At 54.1% G+C, this 17,109-nt stretch overlaps 1 protein-coding gene across 5 annotated transcripts in view; it reads right to left on the bottom strand.

Annotated features, from left to right (window-relative positions):
* The window catches only part of LIG1 (DNA ligase 1), a 41,883-nt gene that overhangs the window by 6,273 nt on the left and 18,501 nt on the right, over positions 1 to 17,109 (bottom strand). For 3 of the 5 annotated variants that reach the window (XM_067719563.1, XM_067719567.1, XM_067719568.1), the window contains exons 7-20: positions 15,716 to 15,823; positions 14,322 to 14,438; positions 14,039 to 14,114; positions 11,144 to 11,224; positions 10,796 to 10,852; positions 9,830 to 10,002; positions 6,793 to 6,959; positions 6,295 to 6,371; positions 5,333 to 5,424; positions 5,001 to 5,100; positions 3,920 to 4,005; positions 3,319 to 3,434; positions 2,232 to 2,327; positions 128 to 238 (exon numbers count right to left, since the gene is read on the bottom strand). In XM_067719563.1, the coding sequence (XP_067575664.1) occupies positions 128 to 238; positions 2,232 to 2,327; positions 3,319 to 3,434; positions 3,920 to 4,005; positions 5,001 to 5,100; positions 5,333 to 5,424; positions 6,295 to 6,371; positions 6,793 to 6,959; positions 9,830 to 10,002; positions 10,796 to 10,852; positions 11,144 to 11,224; positions 14,039 to 14,114; positions 14,322 to 14,438; positions 15,716 to 15,823 (1,457 nt within the window). The remainder of the gene's footprint in view (positions 1 to 127; positions 239 to 2,231; positions 2,328 to 3,318; positions 3,435 to 3,919; positions 4,006 to 5,000; positions 5,101 to 5,332; positions 5,425 to 6,294; positions 6,372 to 6,792; positions 6,960 to 9,829; positions 10,003 to 10,795; positions 10,853 to 11,143; positions 11,225 to 14,038; positions 14,115 to 14,321; positions 14,439 to 15,715; positions 15,824 to 17,109) is intronic. The other 2 variants (XM_067719565.1, XM_067719566.1) reach the window with 2 other exon arrangements.

Genomic DNA, 17,109 nt, shown 5'->3' with positions numbered 1-17,109 from the left:
GAGCTGTGGCAGCCACACTGCAAAAGGCTGAGAGAACTACAACCCAACTGATAGCTCTGTCTCTCTGGGATTGCACAGGACTGGGTGGAAGATGAGGGCAGGCGGTGGAGGGGCGGGCAGAGGCTACCTTGCGTTTGCGGGTGGTGAGCACTTGGAATGGCTGGATCTGCTTCTTTTCCCGGTCCCAAGCCACAGCTTCCGCGTCCAGGATGAAGGATGTGACTGATGGGAGTTTAATCTGAAAGGTGAAGAGGGGGACCCAGAGACTGGTGAGAAGTGGCGGATGAGGCCAAAAGACAGACGCAGGGAAACAAATATCTTTTTCCTTCTGCAGCTCTGAAGATCCACTGACAAACTGACGTCAACCTTAAAGAGACACATGTGAACACAGACCCCTTCTCTTGTTCCCCACTGAGAGGGGAAAAAAAACTATGTTTTCTGAGGACTTACTATTTGGTCCCACAAGCTGGAAACCAAGGAGCCTTTGTCATCTTCCTCTTCCTCCCACTTCACACTCAATTACCCCGTGAACTTGTCCGTTTCCGCTCTGAAACTGCTAAGCTGTCCACCTGTCACCACCTTGCTGAGCCCAGTCCAGCCTAAGCCACAGCATCCTACTGGTCTCCCCGCTCCTGCACGGACCCCGTCCAATCCACTCTCCTCACAGCAGCCAGGCTGCTCTTGGCAAACCCCAAATCTGATCCCTTCTCATCCCTGCTAAAAACCACCCCACAGCTCCCCAAAGCTGTGGGACCTCTCCTTGGTCAGCCCGTGGCCCTTCCTCGCCTCACCTGTGCCCCTCAGACTCACGCTCTGTACCCCAATGCACTAGCCTTTCTGTTTCTTGAATGGGCTGTGCCCCTCCAACCACCGGGCCTTTGCACATGCTGTTTACGCTAGAATCTGCACGACTCCAGGGGCACCATTCCCACTGTACCCTGGGCTGTGCTTGGTGATGGCCTTGCTTTCCTGACACCAAGTCTAAGTCTTATTCTTTTAAAGGCTCCAATGAATGCTGGACCTTTTCTTCGGCGCCCGATCTCTGAGTGTACTCATAGAGGCAGCAGCGGGACTCTGATGGAGATCTGCCTGCCCTGCCGTCTCTGTTAAAGCCCCAGCCTCCAGCACAGGGCTCAGCACAGGGCAGTCGCCCAACAAATACTTGTTGAATGAATGAGCGAAAGAAGCCAGATACAAAAGACCCTGTACTATCACCACGTATCTGGAGCTCTAGCAAAGGCAAAAACGAACCTGTCCCAATGAAAAAGCAGATCAGTGGCTGTTGCCTCAGGAGATGGCTGATGGGGGCGGGGACAGGGGCCAACTTGGCATGGGGCATGGGGAAACACTCTGGAGTGACGAAAACACGGAAACGTTTTACATGCCGATTATGTGGGTGTATGAACTTGTCAAAACTCTTCAAACTCTATCAGAACCTTTTACAAAGCTACACCTTAAGCTGGTTTAAAACAACAGTGCTTGGCATGTACCAGGAACTCCTTTAATGCCTGTGCCGTACGTATACTGTTACTTCTGTCCTGCTGCTTTAGGAAAGAGCAAGTTTCCTTATTAATTAGGGAAGGCAGGAGAATGGCTCTCTGATTCCTAAAAAAGGCCCCAAACCGCCCCCTTGAGGGCAGAGACGTCCCCGGCTCCAGGGCCTTCGAGACCCAGCCCTAGTTAGGCTGTGGGGCCAGTCTGCAGGCTGCCTTCACCCTCATCCCAAACCCTCTCCCTGTCAGAGAGCAAGATTCTGGCTTCCCCAGCCTCTGCTGCACCCGAGTGGCCATGGCAACCAGTGCTGGACAAGGACCCCCATGCTGGAGTCAGCCGGGGGTGGTAGGAGGTACCCAGAAAAGCACTACCTTTGTGGGAAGGGACAGAAGCTGGAACCCCTTTCCTGACTGTCTGGAAGCGTGGTGGCTACTTGGAGACCATAGGGGACAGGCACTGGGATGAAATGGAACCAGCCAAGGACAGCAGAGGACAGAGGACCAAGCTGGGTTTGGGAGGACCCTGGTGCTCAGCTGAGCCAGCCTAGGGCCACCCGCCTTCAGATTTGAGAAGAAAATAACATCTGCAGTTGTTCCGTTATTTGCAGCCCAACACACTCCAATCTCCTTCCCATCAACCCCTGCTGTGCTGAGCTGGCTGGGCTGGGCCTTAGTTCCCTGCACCCGTAAGTGCAGCCCCGGCCCCCATGTGAGTGAGAGGCAGCGGCAGGTGCCCACCTTGTGGATGCGGCTGATGATATCAGGGTACCTTCCGGTATTGTCCTCCTGATTCCTGCTGAAGATCTTCACCTCCCCGCCTTCCAAAACGTGGATCTGCCACAGTGGGGGAGCGGAGAGGGACTCAGGGCCGGGTCTGCCCCCAGGAGCCCCTCCTCTCTCTTCTTCACCCCACTTTCATTGGCAGACGGTTCCAGAAGCTCTGGAGAAGGTACTGGTGCAGAGACCTGAGTGAATCCTCTCCTTGGTTCAAACAGCACCTCCCAGCCCTGTGTGTGGAAGTCCCCGCCACCTCTGCTTCATCTCCGATCCCTACCCTCCTCCCCCTGCAAGCCCAGGCACTGACCCTGCGTGTATGTGTTGATCTGTCTGGATGTTGTTAGGCCGTAAACATCATTCTGGGTTTTATGATTTTAATTTATTCATTTTACTACGTCTGGGCCACAGTCCTTGAGTAGTGCTACATATGTGCCACCTAACACGTATATTATCCCAAGAAATAGTAGTGTGTGTGTATGACGTAACATACGACTTTAAACATATGTATTTTTTAAAATCACTGTCACTATGGTAACTCATTTTGTTCATTTTCTTCTCGGCACTGTATTTCAAAGATCCATCTGCGTTGTTAAGCGTCTACTGAATCCACCGTGTGTAGCCTCCTCAAGGCACCACAGGGTGGCGCCCGCCAAGCTCGCTTATCCATCCCCAGGTGAGGATCAGGGCGGAGCCGGCCCCAACTCCCCCCAGGACAGAAGAGCCACAGGGAGCATCCTTACAGCCCAGACCAAGGACATCTCCGGCCCTGGGAGGCACCCGTTACATTAATACACCCACCAGCAGGGCACGAGTGCAGCCAACGCTGCTTGAGCTCCCACTGCCGTGGGTCAGGACTGTGACGATATCATCAAAACTGATTCTCAGAGAAGCCAGTCAGGTGGCTATGAGCGCGGATTGCCCGGAGATGGGAACTACAGCCCCGAGAGATGCGCACGACCAGATGGCCTGGAACTCAGGTCTGAGGGACCCCATGGCCCTGCTCGACGGCATGCCCCTTTCTGCAGAAGGGATGTGTCCACCCCCTTACCTGTGCCCTCTGCCCATCGTATTTGTACTCGCAGGTGAAAGCTGCCTCCTCAAAGCGCCTCAGGACCTCGCTGACACCCCGCGTTGGGTGGGCCAACATTGGTTTCAGGGGGACCCCTGGGGGGGTTGCGATGACAGTGAGGTCAGGTAGGCGGGGTGGGGGGGCACATTAGGGTGACAACCTCAGGATGACGAAGTGATGAGACAGAGGGAACCTGGGTGGCTGAGCCCTGGAGTGCCGCGCAGCCCCTCCCTGGCCTCCTGCCTCCCTCTGGACTCTTACGTACAAGAAAACAAGAGTCTGTCTGCCTGCCTGCCTTGCCTTTTGGGGTATCTCTGGTGTAGCAGCTCTAACACAGAAGCGGGAAGTCCGAGCAGAAAAAGAATGGCTTTTGGCACAGGGGACAGGACTGACTTTGGAGGAGAGGGTCCTGCGGCTTCTGAGACGGGTGCGCTCTGGGCAGCGGGCCCTCCCATGGCCGCCCTGGAGGGCAGAAGCCAAGGCCAGGTGGAGGGAGCGGAGCCGGAAGGCGGCCAGCCCAGCGCCTGGGGCCCAGGGTGAGGCTATAGACTGACTCCAGAGGGGCCCGTGGGGCTGGTACCTGGGCTCAGCCTGCAGTGCTCCGGGAGCCGCTCCACACCGTGCTCCAGCAACACGGGGACGATCCGGTCCAGGTCGGGCACCTCGCTGGGGTGGGGGGTGAGAACAAGGTGGGGCATGTGTTTCTAGAACTCTGCTCTCTGGCTACAAGATCCACCTCTGCCTGCCACCTGGCCCCAGGGCCTACTCCTGCCTATCCCCGACTCCCCTTGTCGCCCTGTTTCTGTCGCAGTCCTCCCTCAGTGTCACTATATATCACTCTGACTCTGTCTGCCTCGAGCCGGGCCCGCCATCGCTCCCGTCTGTCATCATGAGATGAGCGATTCTCTACCTGGGCCACATGTCACAGCCACTCAAGGATGTGTTCAAAAGTGTTTCTTCAAGGCCAGCCTCCACTTGCAAAGATTCTGATTTAACTAGCCTGGGCAGGCCTGAGAGCGACAGTCTGTAGGTGCCCACGCAGGGGCAGAGTTAAGGCTGCTGCCCTGGCCCCAGAGGCTCTGCAGGGCTTGTCTGTCTTGTGTATCCAGCACCCAAGGGGCCTGGCCCAGAGCAGGTGCCCCGTAGGCATTTGTGGAATGGCTCATTTGCCCTCCTGCCGCTGACACTCCATCTGGGCTGTCACCGTCCCGCTGTGGCCAGCCCTGGGTCGGTAGCTAGCCAGGTCCCTCCATGTGGCTCTCTCTGGAGCCCTCACCATCACTCCACAGACGTCCTCTCCGTGACTGTCACGACCCCTCACTGTGCGTCAGTCACTAGCCCCCATCTGGGGCTCTCGTGGCCTTTCCACATGCGCAGTCCTGTTTGGAACTTGAAAACCTCTTGATACCTCCTCCTCTTCTCTGTGTCTGCATCTCTCCCTGTCCCTGTGTCACTGACCCTTCACTGTTGGCCATCTTCCCGATCTTTGTCACCATCCCTGTGCCCAGCACCAGTCTCGTCTGGATCACCACCCAGTGCTCTGTCACTAGCCCTGTGATGGTCACGGATGCTTGCTGGCTGCTGGCCCCTCGGGCCCTTCCCACCGCCCCCCTCTGGCTCCCCCCACCCCCCTCGCTCTGCCCAGGGCCCCTGGAACTCACCAGAACGTCTGCTTCAGGATCATGCCTTGCTCCTCCAGCCATGTCTTTCTGGCCTCTGCTGTCTTGCCCTTCCCAGCATCCACCACGGCTGGGGGGAATTCTAAGACAAGCCCCAGCAGAAGAGGCTTTGGGATGGGCCCAACCCCGCTCAGCCACCCGAGTCCACGGTGGGTGGTGGCGCCGGGGATGGTGTCCGCAGGGGAGAGAAGCCTGGAGTGGCAGTGGGAGGTGGGAACCACGTGTAGGCGTGGGCGTGGGCATGGACTTCTGACAAGGAGAAGGGCAGCCAGGTTAACTCGAGTGTGGGCACGGGGCCGGCCACGGGGGCTCACCTTGACCTGGCGGGGTGAGGCTCACGGCCTGGGCGAGGGCCGCCAGCACTGACTGCTCTGCCAGCCCGAGGCGCAGCCGTCCACTCAGGGCTCTGGGGAGACAGCAGGTAACGGGGAGTGGGCTTGTCCGTATCTGTCCGACCCCGCCCTCTACCCCTTGCTCCTCTCTCCTCCAGTCTCCCCAACCTCGACCCCCTCCTCAAAACCAGAGCAACCTCCAGAGCCGGAAGTGACCTGAGATCACACAGCCCCGCTTAACAGAGGAGGAAACAGGCCGGCCAGTAACCACCGTGACTGCTGGCAGCGCCTGCGGACAGAACTAGGGGCCTTGCAGGCGTCTCTGCCTCTCTCCTCAGCTGCCCTCTGAGAAACTGGAGTGGGAAGGTGGGAAGGTGGGGCAGGGCCGGAGCTGGGCCTGGAACTGGTAGGCAGCCTGCCCCAGGGGTGCCAGAGTGTGATGGTCAGGAACCTGTCCCCGCCACATGCCTTGCTTTGAGCCAGCAACCTCAGGCAGGAAGCTTCACCTCCCTGTGCCTCCATCTCCCCTTCTGTAAACTGGGGTGAGGCTAACAGGGCCCACCTTCAAGAGCCGCAGGGAGGAAGAAAGCACGTGGCATGGGGCAGGGTACCCAAGAAACACTCCAACGACTATGTCGGACAAATACTTCAAGGATGGCTACCACTTGGCTACCTTGCTTACCGTCCCCACTCAGGCCAAGGCAGACATCACTAATCAAGCGCGGCACTCTTCACCCACGAGCCCCCACCCTTTTCCAGGCAGTGCTACTGAGAAGAGGAGCCAGCTGTGAAAGGAAACCTATGTTCCCATCCCGCCCCCTCAGGGCCCAGGCTCCTCTCTCACGCTGTTCTCATCCAAGGGCGGTCGGGGCACTAGCAGTGATACAGCTGCCAGTCCCTCTCCACCTTCACCTCTCCCCACCCTCACAGGCCCCCATACTCACCTGGCGATGAATCGTGCTTCTGAGTGGCGGCAGGCCACAAAGAGGCCTTTGATGACATCCATCTTCTTGGCTGTGGACTGAAGATATGGGGGAAGGGCAGTCAGTGCCTGGGGTGAAGGGAGGAGAGGGGAGCACACCTCCCCACCAACCATGCTGCCTGGGGAGCTGCCACTCTTGGAATACCTGCCCCCCATCCCCCCCTCGCTCCCCCATCCTACGGCCACGCGCTCACAGCGCGGTGAAAAGCTCGCTCTCTTCTTGCCTCCCACCCTAGCTTTGCTCAGCACATGTTTATGGAGCCGTGTCCCACGGCCTGCACTAGATCAGGGCTAGACTCTCAGGAAGAGGTTCCCTCGGTCTTGAGAGCAGCAGAAGGAAAGGAAGCTCTGATCCCACAAGCAGGACCAAGGCGATCCAGCCCTGAACAGTCTAACCAGAGCCTTTTGGGTCCCCAGGGGCAAAGGGTCTGGAGAGGGGGTGAGCCGCCTGCCCACTCACAGCGCTGCCGGCCAGCTGCGCGATGTCCCGGAACTTGGTGAAGACGCCGGAGGCGGTTAGGGCGGGTGGGGGCAGCATGAGCCTCTGGGTGCTGCGGCTGCTCTCGGCCACCAGCCCCACGTCGCCCTTCTCGGCCGCCTCGGCCCGGACCGACTCGAGCTGCCGGCCTTGGGGGGCAGAGAGAGAGGGTGCTGAGGGCAAGGAGAGGTGTGGCCACACGGCTCCCGGCTCCAGGCAGCCTGGATGATGAACCCGTCTACACCAGAGGGCATGTCTGGGGTGGTGTCATCAGTGTGTAGACGGGACTTAAAGCCTTGGGGTGGAATGCGATCACCAGGGGAGCAAGTGTAGACGGAGAAGGCGGCCAAGGGACCCTCTGCCTGTCCTCCAGTCACTCACTAACATCCTCCGGCAGAGCCCAGTGGGCCTTTGCTTGTTTTCTGTCACCTTATCCTTTTGAAGTCATCAATTTAAATACAGTGGAGGTGCTCTGGCCTTACTTATTGTCTAGGCTGGGTCCCATGGACACCCCTTGCTGTAAGAGTAGGCGGCTGGACCCCTACGTTCATAGCAGCACTAGTCACAATAAGTAAAACATGGAAACAACCTGAATGTCCATCAACAGATGAAGGGATAAAGACGTGGCACATACATACAGTGGGGTACTACTCAACCATATAAAAAGAACCAAATAGTGCCCTTTGCAGCAACGTGGACGCAGCTAGTGAAGTCAGACAGAGACAAATACCATACGATATCACCTATACGCGGAATCTAAAATATGACACACATGAACTTATCTACGAAACAGAAACAGACTGACACAGAGAACAGACTTGTGGTTGCCAAGGGCAGTGGGTGGGGGTAGGGAAGGAGTGGGAGTTGGGGATTAGCAGACGCAAACTATTATATATGGGATGGATAAACAACAAGGTCCTACTGTGTAGCACAGGGAACTATATTCAATATCCTGTGATAAACCATCATGGAAAAGAATAGGAAAGAGAACGTATATATATTGGGTTGGCCAAAAAATTTGTTTGGTTAGTGAATACATTGTTCAAGAAAGCTGTTGGTGAAAATGAAAAACGTGTCTCTTATTGTTACTTAAATCCGAACGAACTTTTTGGCCACCCTAACATATGTGTAACTGAACTGAGTCACTTTGCTGTACAGCGGAAATTCACACAACATTGTAAACCGACTCTACTGCAATAAAATACATTCTAAAAAGAGCAGGAGGCCGGGAAGGCGGAGGCAAGTTGTCGCAACAGCTCTGCCTAGCCGTCCCCAACCTATCAGAACCACAGGCCCTTCCCAGGACAGGCATTTTGTGCCACTCCTCTCTACTCCGGAAGAAATGCAGAGACGACACACCTACCCACACGCATCAGGTCAGCACAACGCCCCAACTCATGTACGAAGGCAACAGCGCGAAAGCAATTCACAATGAAAAAGCACGCATTTCAATCTCTGGCCGCTTGGCCAGAGATTTTTTTTTTTTTTTTTGACAACGACCTACACTTATCTATTCCATAGCGTCGCCGATACGCAAAATACAAAGCAGGTTCTGGTGTCTGGATCCACGCCAACTCACTTCCAAAACAATTATATTCCAAAGCTTTATCTGGAAGCCATGAGGACATGACCGAGTTGCCAGGCCCCATGCCTGTAAGTGCTATCGCCTGACCAACTCTCCACACCCCTTGGGCCAGGCAGCCGAGGGGGGCCTGAGGAGACACGTGTGAGCGTGAACACGGAAGGGCGGAAACCGCCCCGGCCCCTCGGTCCCGTCTGGCAGCGAGGCCGGGCGGCACTGGCTGCCGCCTACTCTCCACTCCTCACTATGTAAGGAGGAGAAATCCTTCTTCCTTTGCGCCAGCGTGGCTGGGTTTTGTGTTACTGGCAGAGGGAAGTATCCTAGTGGACACAGTCTGCAGCGGGTCTGGTGTGATGTCAGCACCTAATGAATGTGTCTTGATCTCGAGAACGCGTGGGAGGGTTCTGATCTCAGCTCCTCTGGTTCTGACGACCCCATGACTCTCTTCCATTCCCGGTCAATCTTCCTCAGGCACCTTGTCCTCTCACGAAACCCTCAAACCTCTTCTTCCTTAAGCACTGGTGCCGCGCAAGGTGTGACTCAAAGCCCTGCCCCTCTCCTCCCCAGAGACCCTCTCCCTGGGCACGAGAACTGGCCAGCACGTAACCAGGCCTCCAAAGTTCAGGGCTCCCAGATCCTGCTCTGTGACCCAGATCTCCTGAGCTTTGTTTCCTCGATTGTTGGGTGGCCCACAGATACAGGTTGGTCCCAAGCTGAATTTAGTAACTTCCCCTGGACCGGCCTGCCCCTCAAGGTGTCCTGACCCGGTGGTGGGTCCATCATGATGGACCCGGGGGTATTCTTCTCACCTCCTCCATCCCTGACCCCCGCAGGCAGTTCCCTCCTGGGCCCCGTCTCCCTTCTCTTGCCCTCTCCTCTGCTGCCCACAGCTCCCCTGGACCTCTGCCCCACTTCCTCCCCGGCCTCCTGGTTTCCTGTCCATCCTCCATACGGGCCCAGAACTAACCCTGCCCTTTGCCTGCTCAGGACCTTTTCACAGCTCCCTGACACCGTCACAATAAACACGGAGCATTCCAGGCCCTTGGTGGGCAGGAGGCCCCATCCACATGGCCAGCCAGCCTCTCCTAAGCACCGAGGGCTCGGCCCTTGGAGGCTGCCGGCCCCGCCCACACCCTGCTCTTTCCTCATCTCCCCTCGTGACTCTGCTGGTCAAAGCCCAGCTACTTCCACAAGCCCCAGCCCTCAGTCCCGGCCCCGTCCTGCTCTGGGCCTGCAGCACCTCCTCCCACCCCGACCGGGTCTCAGGGCAGACCTGGTCCTGCTCTCCCCCCACACCCCGCTCGCTGCCCTCGCTCTCCCCGTCTCTCCACCTTCCCAGTCCCCCTCCATCATCTCCCAGGTACTCCCGGCCTCTCCACTCCCTCCCTCGAAGCTCCCCCACCACTGCTGGGGCTTCCACCACAGCGCCCCCCTCACCTGTGGCCTGGGCCACCGCCTTGAGGAGGATGCCGTCGCCAATGCCGAGCTCCAGGCCCTGCTGGGGCGGCCCCAGGCGGTTGAGGCTGAGGTAGAGGACGGGGAGGAGGTCAGCAGGTGTCAGGGCCGCCACGGAGCGCAGGAGGTTGCTCAGTGTCTCCACCATCCGGAGCCTGCAGGAAGGGACGGGGCGGGGGGATGTGTGTGACCACCTGGCGTTTCAGGACCAATGTGGGGCGGCGGTGGCGGGATAAAAGGAATCCGGGAACAGAGACGAGGAGAGGGCTCACGACCAGTGCCCGGTGTGTGACCCGAGCCACGGGCACCGTCACAGGCTGCTGGGGGGAAAAGGAATTCCATTTGACCGTCGTCTGTAGAGAAGTAACAGCTGACGCATATGGACTGTTTTCTAGGTGCAGGCACTGGTGTGAAGCCCTCTGCATCCTCTAACTCCCTGAACTCTCACAGCTCCCCTGAGCTAGATATTATTCGATTTTACAGGCAAAGGAATGGAGGCGTGGAAAGATCGTGTAACTTGCCCAAGGTCACAGAGCTAGTATCAGACTGAGATGGGGTTCTCGCTACAAACAAGACCTGGATTTCCTCTAACATCGAGGCATGTCAGTCAGGTGGCGGCTACTTCTGACTACCTAGGCTAGACTCCGTTCCTGCCACCAGGAGGTGGGGGCTGTTTCCTCACGCCAGGGGTCTCGGCTCACCCTCACATCTTGCTCTGACCCACAGATGAGGCAGAAATGATGGCTGGGCCTCCTGAGCCTGGGCCTCCAGAGGGCCTGCAGCCACTCTCGTGGCCATGCCCGTGGCCTGTGATCTCGTGTGTCAGGGTGAAGCTGAGAGAGGAGAGGTTAAAAGGATTAAGCAGCTGGAGGCACAGAGGCTGCCAGAGAGACAGAGCCCGAAGGGCCTTCACCCAGCGGCCCCGGCCAGGCCGGCCTGGTTAATTACCGTGCAGAAACCTCTTCGATCTTCTCAAACGTCCGGGCCACAGCCAGGTAAGGGACTCTGCGGGAGGAAAAGAGAAAGCAAGAGCTGTGCGTACACCCACGCTGCCCCTCCAGCCACCTTCCTCCCCACACCTCCCTGGGGACAGCCTTGCTAAATCCCCAGATGCACGCAACCCCGCCCAGCCACTGCCTGGGGCTTTCTCTCCGTCCCCTTCAGAGCTGCCGATGGTCCCCCCAAAACACGGAGGGGAGAGATTTGCCAGTTTTCTCCCACTGAAGGCTCCGGAGACAGGGCCTCCCGCAGTGCCAGGGACTGGAGAAGGACAGTCTGGGGAGGGCCAAGCCTCACCTCTGGCCCACCTTCCAGCAAGCATCTTCGACGGGATGGTAGTTGTTCTTGGCAGGATTGTAGCTGGATGGGTCCAGGTGTCTGCGGAGGGAAAAGGGAGACTGTAGGGTAGATGCCTGGGTCGAAGGGAAGTCATTCCTCCCGCTAATATTTATTGAGCACCTACTAAGTGCCAGGTACTATTCCAGGCACAAGGGCACAGAAGAGAATGAAAACAAGTTTGCTAACCTGGAGCTCACATTCCAGAGGGAGAGTCAGGGGGAAAAGACAAAAAAACGTTAAGTGAATAAATCATTTTAGATAAAAAATATTTTTGAAAACCAAGTAGGGGGAGGAATCACGATGGTAGGTGCTACTTCAGAGGGCCAGGGGAAGGCCAGAGGAGATGTTTGGGCAGAATGATGTGAGGAGTGAGCAGTGTGGGTACCAGAGAGAGGAGCATTCCAAGTGGGGGGAACAGTGAGTGCAAAGGCCCTGCGGCAGACACACGCCTGGCATGTTTGAAGAAAAGAAAAGGGGTCAGCGTGGCTGGAGTGGAACAGCGTGATCTGAATGCTTTTCGAAGTCCACTCCAAGAGGCAAGGACCTCCCCCGGCCTCTCGGCCAATCCCTCCCTCACACTCTGGCTGGAACAGCAGGAGGAGGGTACAGTCCCTGGGTGCCACGAAGAGCCAGGCACCGTGTTAAGAGCACTACATCTGCTAGCAATCAGCCCTGTGAGCAGGGACTCTTCTACCCTCCATATCCAGATAAGGAAACTGGGCACAGAGTGGTTAAGTAGCTCACTTGAGGTCACACAGCTAGTAAGCAGCACAGTTCCAGAGACTGTTCTAAACCTCTACATTATACATGCCTCTAGAAATGCCTCATACTGACCCCAATAGAGCCACCGCAGTCACGCTCATTTGGGTTAAAATCCCTGCTCCATCACTGACCAGCTGTGTCGTGGTGAGGAAGCAGCTTCCCTCTCTGAACCACAGTGTCTCCATCTATACGATGGAGTCACCAGGAGTCCCTACCCTGACACGTTGTCATGAGGTTAAGGAAGAAATTATGGTGAGGGTTCCCACTCCTTGGTGCACTCTGTGGGGAGCATTTTTAGAACAACACTGACTCCCCAGCCTCAGGCCTATTTCTCTACCGAATGTGGGGGGACAGAAGGGCGAGGGAGAAGACTTCAGATTTTTTTCAGCTCTTCAGCTGATCCTGATGCACAGACAGGGCTGAAGATGGCTGAGCTGGACAGAGCATGCTCAGTGAGCTGTAAGGACTCAGCGTTTGGTAAGTGGTAGCCCTCCTGCTCCTTCCTATCATTACAATGAGAGACGGCGGAGCGCGGTGGGTAAGAAGTTCTACAGCCACACTGCCTGGTTCAAATCCCAGCTCCACCATACACCCCGTCTGCGACCTCAGCAAGGCAATCAAAATTAGTAACAATAACAATAACAACAATAGTAATAGCAGCCACAGCTTGCTGAGCTTGCGCATGGCCAGGCCCGAGTCTAAATGCTCCAAACCCTCAGGAGGAAACTGCCCAGAAAGGCTAAGCCACTTGGCCAAGGTCACACAGCTGACAAAGGTAGAGCTGGGATTTCTAACCTCTCCACAATACTGTCCTGCCTCCAAGCCTCACTTTTCTCACCTGTGAAATGGGGATATCAACAGAAACGACGCACAAAGTCGCTGTGAGGCTTCGATGCATTAGGATATGGAAGGCACACTGCCTGCTGCCTGGCACACCGTTAACAGTGGATAAGAGAGTGTGTTTTTGCCACTGATAAGCCCCCATTTTAAAAGCAAGGAAATTGGAGGCCCTGAAAGTTTGTCTCCTGGAGGCAGCCATCAGCAATCAGACTGGGAATATGGCATAAGCAAAACCATCACAGGGCATCCCTGGTGGCGCAGGAGCTGAGAATCCGCCTGCCAACGCAGGGGACACGGGCTCAAGCCCTGGTCCAGGAAGATCCCACATGCCGCGGAGCAACTAAGCCCGTGCGCCACAACTACTGAACCTGTGCTCTAGAGCCCGTGAGACACAACTACTGAGCCCGCGTGCCACAACTACTGAAGCCCGCGCGCCTAGAGCCTGTGCTCCGCAACAAGAGAAGCCACCGCAATAGAAGCCCGCACACCGCAATGAAGAGTAGCCCCCGCTCGCCGCAACTAGAGAAAGCCCACACGCAGCAACACAGACCCAGTGCAGCCAAAACTAAATATTAATTAATTAATTAATTAAAAACAAAACAGAAAACGATCATAGTATCACATGAAATAAAAATCAGGACATAAAACTTCATGTCAGACAATGATTTTGTTAGAGAAACTTATTTATAAATAACCTAAACATGGACACAGGCCCAGAAGGCAAGATGGGGCAGTGCTGAAAAAGAGGCCAGGCTTAGGAACCAAGTGGACCCAGGTTTCAGGCCTGGCCCTACCCCCGCCTCCCTGTGTGACCCAGGGAAGATGACCTAACTTCTCTGGGCTACTAGTCTCAGTGTCTGTGCAGTGGCTAAAATACCTGCTTCCTCTGCAGGACTACTGCAGAGATGAAGTAAAAAGGCGTAACAGAAACCTTTAGCACCGGATCTGACACATAGTAGGCGTCCAAGAAAAGGAGCCGGCCGTTCCTACAGTGCAGTCACATGCTGAAATGGGGCCATTTAATCTCAGTAATCAGGTCTCAACTGGGGTACAAAATTGCCATTAAGAATCCCCCCAAACTTTTTATTAGAATAATTAAACCCTAATCACAAAATTTTAAGGCTGAAAGAATGTTTGGTGACTACTGGTCTCATTTTCGGAGGCCTACCTACAATCAGGTCAGAGAGATCTTGGACTCACTGCCTTATTCTGTTTAATCTGCTGTCATCTCTACAATAGATCCTGACTCACCCCTTGGTCTCGTCCTTTCTTAGAGCGCTGGGTCCCTCTTCTTTTGCTTCTTGTTTGATCGCTGGCTTCCGGGGAGCTGGGAATGAAGCAGGGAAATGGTGGGTCCTTTCTCCTTCTGACAGCCCCTGCCTGCCAACCACTCTCCAGCCAGCATTGCGAGAGGCGAGTTACACTTTCTAACCAAGTTAGGCTTTCTAACCCACGGGAAGGCCGTACTTTCTGGAGAAAGATCCACCCGCCTCTCCCCGGTGCAACCCTGCAAGGTGAGGGGGGAGAAACTCACAGAAGAAACTGCTGAGCGTCTTGGGAGCTTTGGGGGGAGGCTTAGCCTGGCCGTCCTCCTGTGGTCCCTGCTTCACGGCCACCTTGGGCTCTGAAACGCTTTCTGGTGGGGGCTTTGCTTTGAAAGCGAGAGAGGTCAGATGGTGATGCAAACTATTTTTTTAACCTCAAGGTCATTCTGACCCTGAAGATGGAAGACATAATCAATTCTGCCCCTTTCCTTTCCATAGTTTCATTTTGGAGCCTCTCAGGCCTGATGCTTTAGGACTAACTAGTGGAATTCTAGCATCTGGCCTGAGATTGGAGACTTACGGATGGTGGGGAAAAAATCTCGGTACGATAAGAAGAAAATATTCCCACTTCTGCAGGTGCAGAAAATCAGATACGATCCTGCATCCTAAAAATATCCCCACAGCGTTCTTTCTGCCATGGGAGTCTTCTGGACACCTCCCTGCAGGAGCTGTTCTATGGCCTGGGGGGTAACTTTAACCTCTAAAATCTTGTAACTCACCCTGGTTACCTAACTTAAAAAAATTATTGCTCAGGACTTCCCTGGTGGTCCAGTGGTTAGGATTCTGCACTTCTACCGCAGGAGGAGCAGGTTCGATCCCTGGTTGGGGAACTAAGATCCCACATGCCGTGTGGTGTGGCCAAAAAAATTTTTTTTAATTAAAAAAATTTTAAATTATTGCTCAATTAATAACATACAGTGCCTACAATTTCTGAAAGATTTTTTTTTTTTTTTTTGCGGTACGCGGGCCTCTCACTGTTGTGGTCTCTCCCGTTGCGGAACACAGGCTCCGGACGCGCAGGCTCAGCGGCCATGGCTCACGGGTCCAGCCGCTCCGTGGCATGTGGGATCTTCCCGGACCGGGGCACGAACCCGCGTCCCCTGCATCGGCAGGTGGACTCTCAACCACTGCGCCACCAGGGAAGCCCTCTGAAAGATATTTTGTTGGAGGATGACTGGCTCTTTTTTTCCTCACATGCACAGAGGAAAAAATAACAATAAAAATAATAATAGCGGACTTCCCTGATGGTCCAATGGTTAAGACTCTGCACTCCCAACTCAGGGGACCTGGGTTCAATCCCTGGTCAGGGAACTAAACTAGATCCTGCATGATGCAACTAAAAGATCCTGCACTCGGCAATGAAGATCCTGCATGCCACAACTAAGACCCAGCGCAGCCAAATAAATAAATAAATATTTAAAATAATAATAATAATAGCAATAGAACCTATAATTTCCCCTAGAATTTGCATTTAGACAACACACTGGAGAATCTTATTTAAGTCTTATCTCATCTGAGCCTTAAATTAACTGTCCTCCAAAGACATCTGACCCCCAAAACCAGAGAGGTGGGGCTTCAGGGAGGAAGAGGACCAGAAACTCACTGGAGGTCTTCAGGGGCTCAGGGGGTGACCTGGGCTGGTCCCCTTCTTCTGCTTCCTTCTTGTTGCCCCCTTCAGGCTCTGTGAGGCTTTCTGTCGGTGTCTCTAATTCTGAGGACCGATTAAAAAAAAAGCCAGATGGCAAAAAGTCACTATGACCACTCCCCAAAAAGGGCATTTCGATTCCCAAGACACTCTGCCCCCGTTTTTTGTTCGCTGTGCTGACTGAACATCTGTGAAGTGTCGAGACGTGTGAGAGCCCGCTCCTGGTCAGCCCTGAACCAGGCAGGGCCCTTGAGGGAAACCAACCCCGATGCTCACCTGGGCAGCTAAGAAACAGAGAGGGCCAGTCTTTTCTTATAAACCATTATTTTAGAATTATTCACTGCAAAATAGAACTGGAAAGGGTTCAAAATGCCAACAGTGACTTGTTAGAGATAAAAATAAAGGTGTTGTTTTTTTTTTAAGCTGACTGGAAAAAAAAAAAAAAATCCACCTCCAGGGTAATAATAAAAACTGCATCAACTAACTTGGGAAAAATCTGCCTCAGTAGAAAGAAGCCCCACCTCACCCCCCAAAATCCCCAGACACAGACAATGGCTAAAACTGCATGATTTATAGTAAAATTTGTTACTGACTAAAAATTGCCAACTGGAAATCAAATCTCCACCAAACTCAGATCTTCCCTGGGAAAGATAAACCTAATAAGGACCTTTTATTAAACAAACACATTGACAGTGGCAAAGGCTACGATTATTATAATCTCGTACAGGCCCCAAATGATCAATGGATCAGGTCTTTATGGTTGTGTTTCCCACGGAGGACACTTTACATTTTCAAGGGAAATTGGTGACATCTGCTGGACACCGTATGACCTACTAGCTCAGGGTATTTTGCTTGTCAGTATTAGATCACATTCTTGGCAATTCCTGACGTTAGCTTTCTGCAAGGCTGGGTACTCACTGGTGGTGTGATAAAAACCAAGTACAGCACAAAAATCACCAAGGAAAGTGGCAGTGTTCAACCGGATTCCAAAGTCTGAGCAATTGTGCAGTGCCCAGGAGACATCACAATTAGTAACTAATTATGATTATTTAACAGTGAAATTAAATATTATTTTTCCTTTCAACGTTATATGTATTATTTTCTCAAATGCCCAAGTTGCTAGAACATAAATAAATAGTTGTTCAGACATAACAACTTAACAAACCGAACAGTAAAGGTATTGGCCTTGAGGCACCGTGAAAAAGTTGCTAAGGCACCATGGGCCCTGGAAGTTTGCGAACCTCTCTGCTTTCTGGTAAGATTTACAACAAAAAACAAACCATTTAGAGGAAAATATATTCCATATGAGAAACATAAAAATAGAAGAGAAAAATGAGAAGCTGCATATGAAT

The sequence above is a fragment of the Pseudorca crassidens genome, chromosome 20, assembly GCF_039906515.1.
Source record: "Pseudorca crassidens isolate mPseCra1 chromosome 20, mPseCra1.hap1, whole genome shotgun sequence".
In the NCBI taxonomy this organism is placed as follows: Eukaryota; Metazoa; Chordata; class Mammalia; order Artiodactyla; family Delphinidae; genus Pseudorca; species Pseudorca crassidens.
Note: the sequence above shows the minus strand (reverse complement) of the source record. Positions and strands in the feature narration are given on the sequence as shown.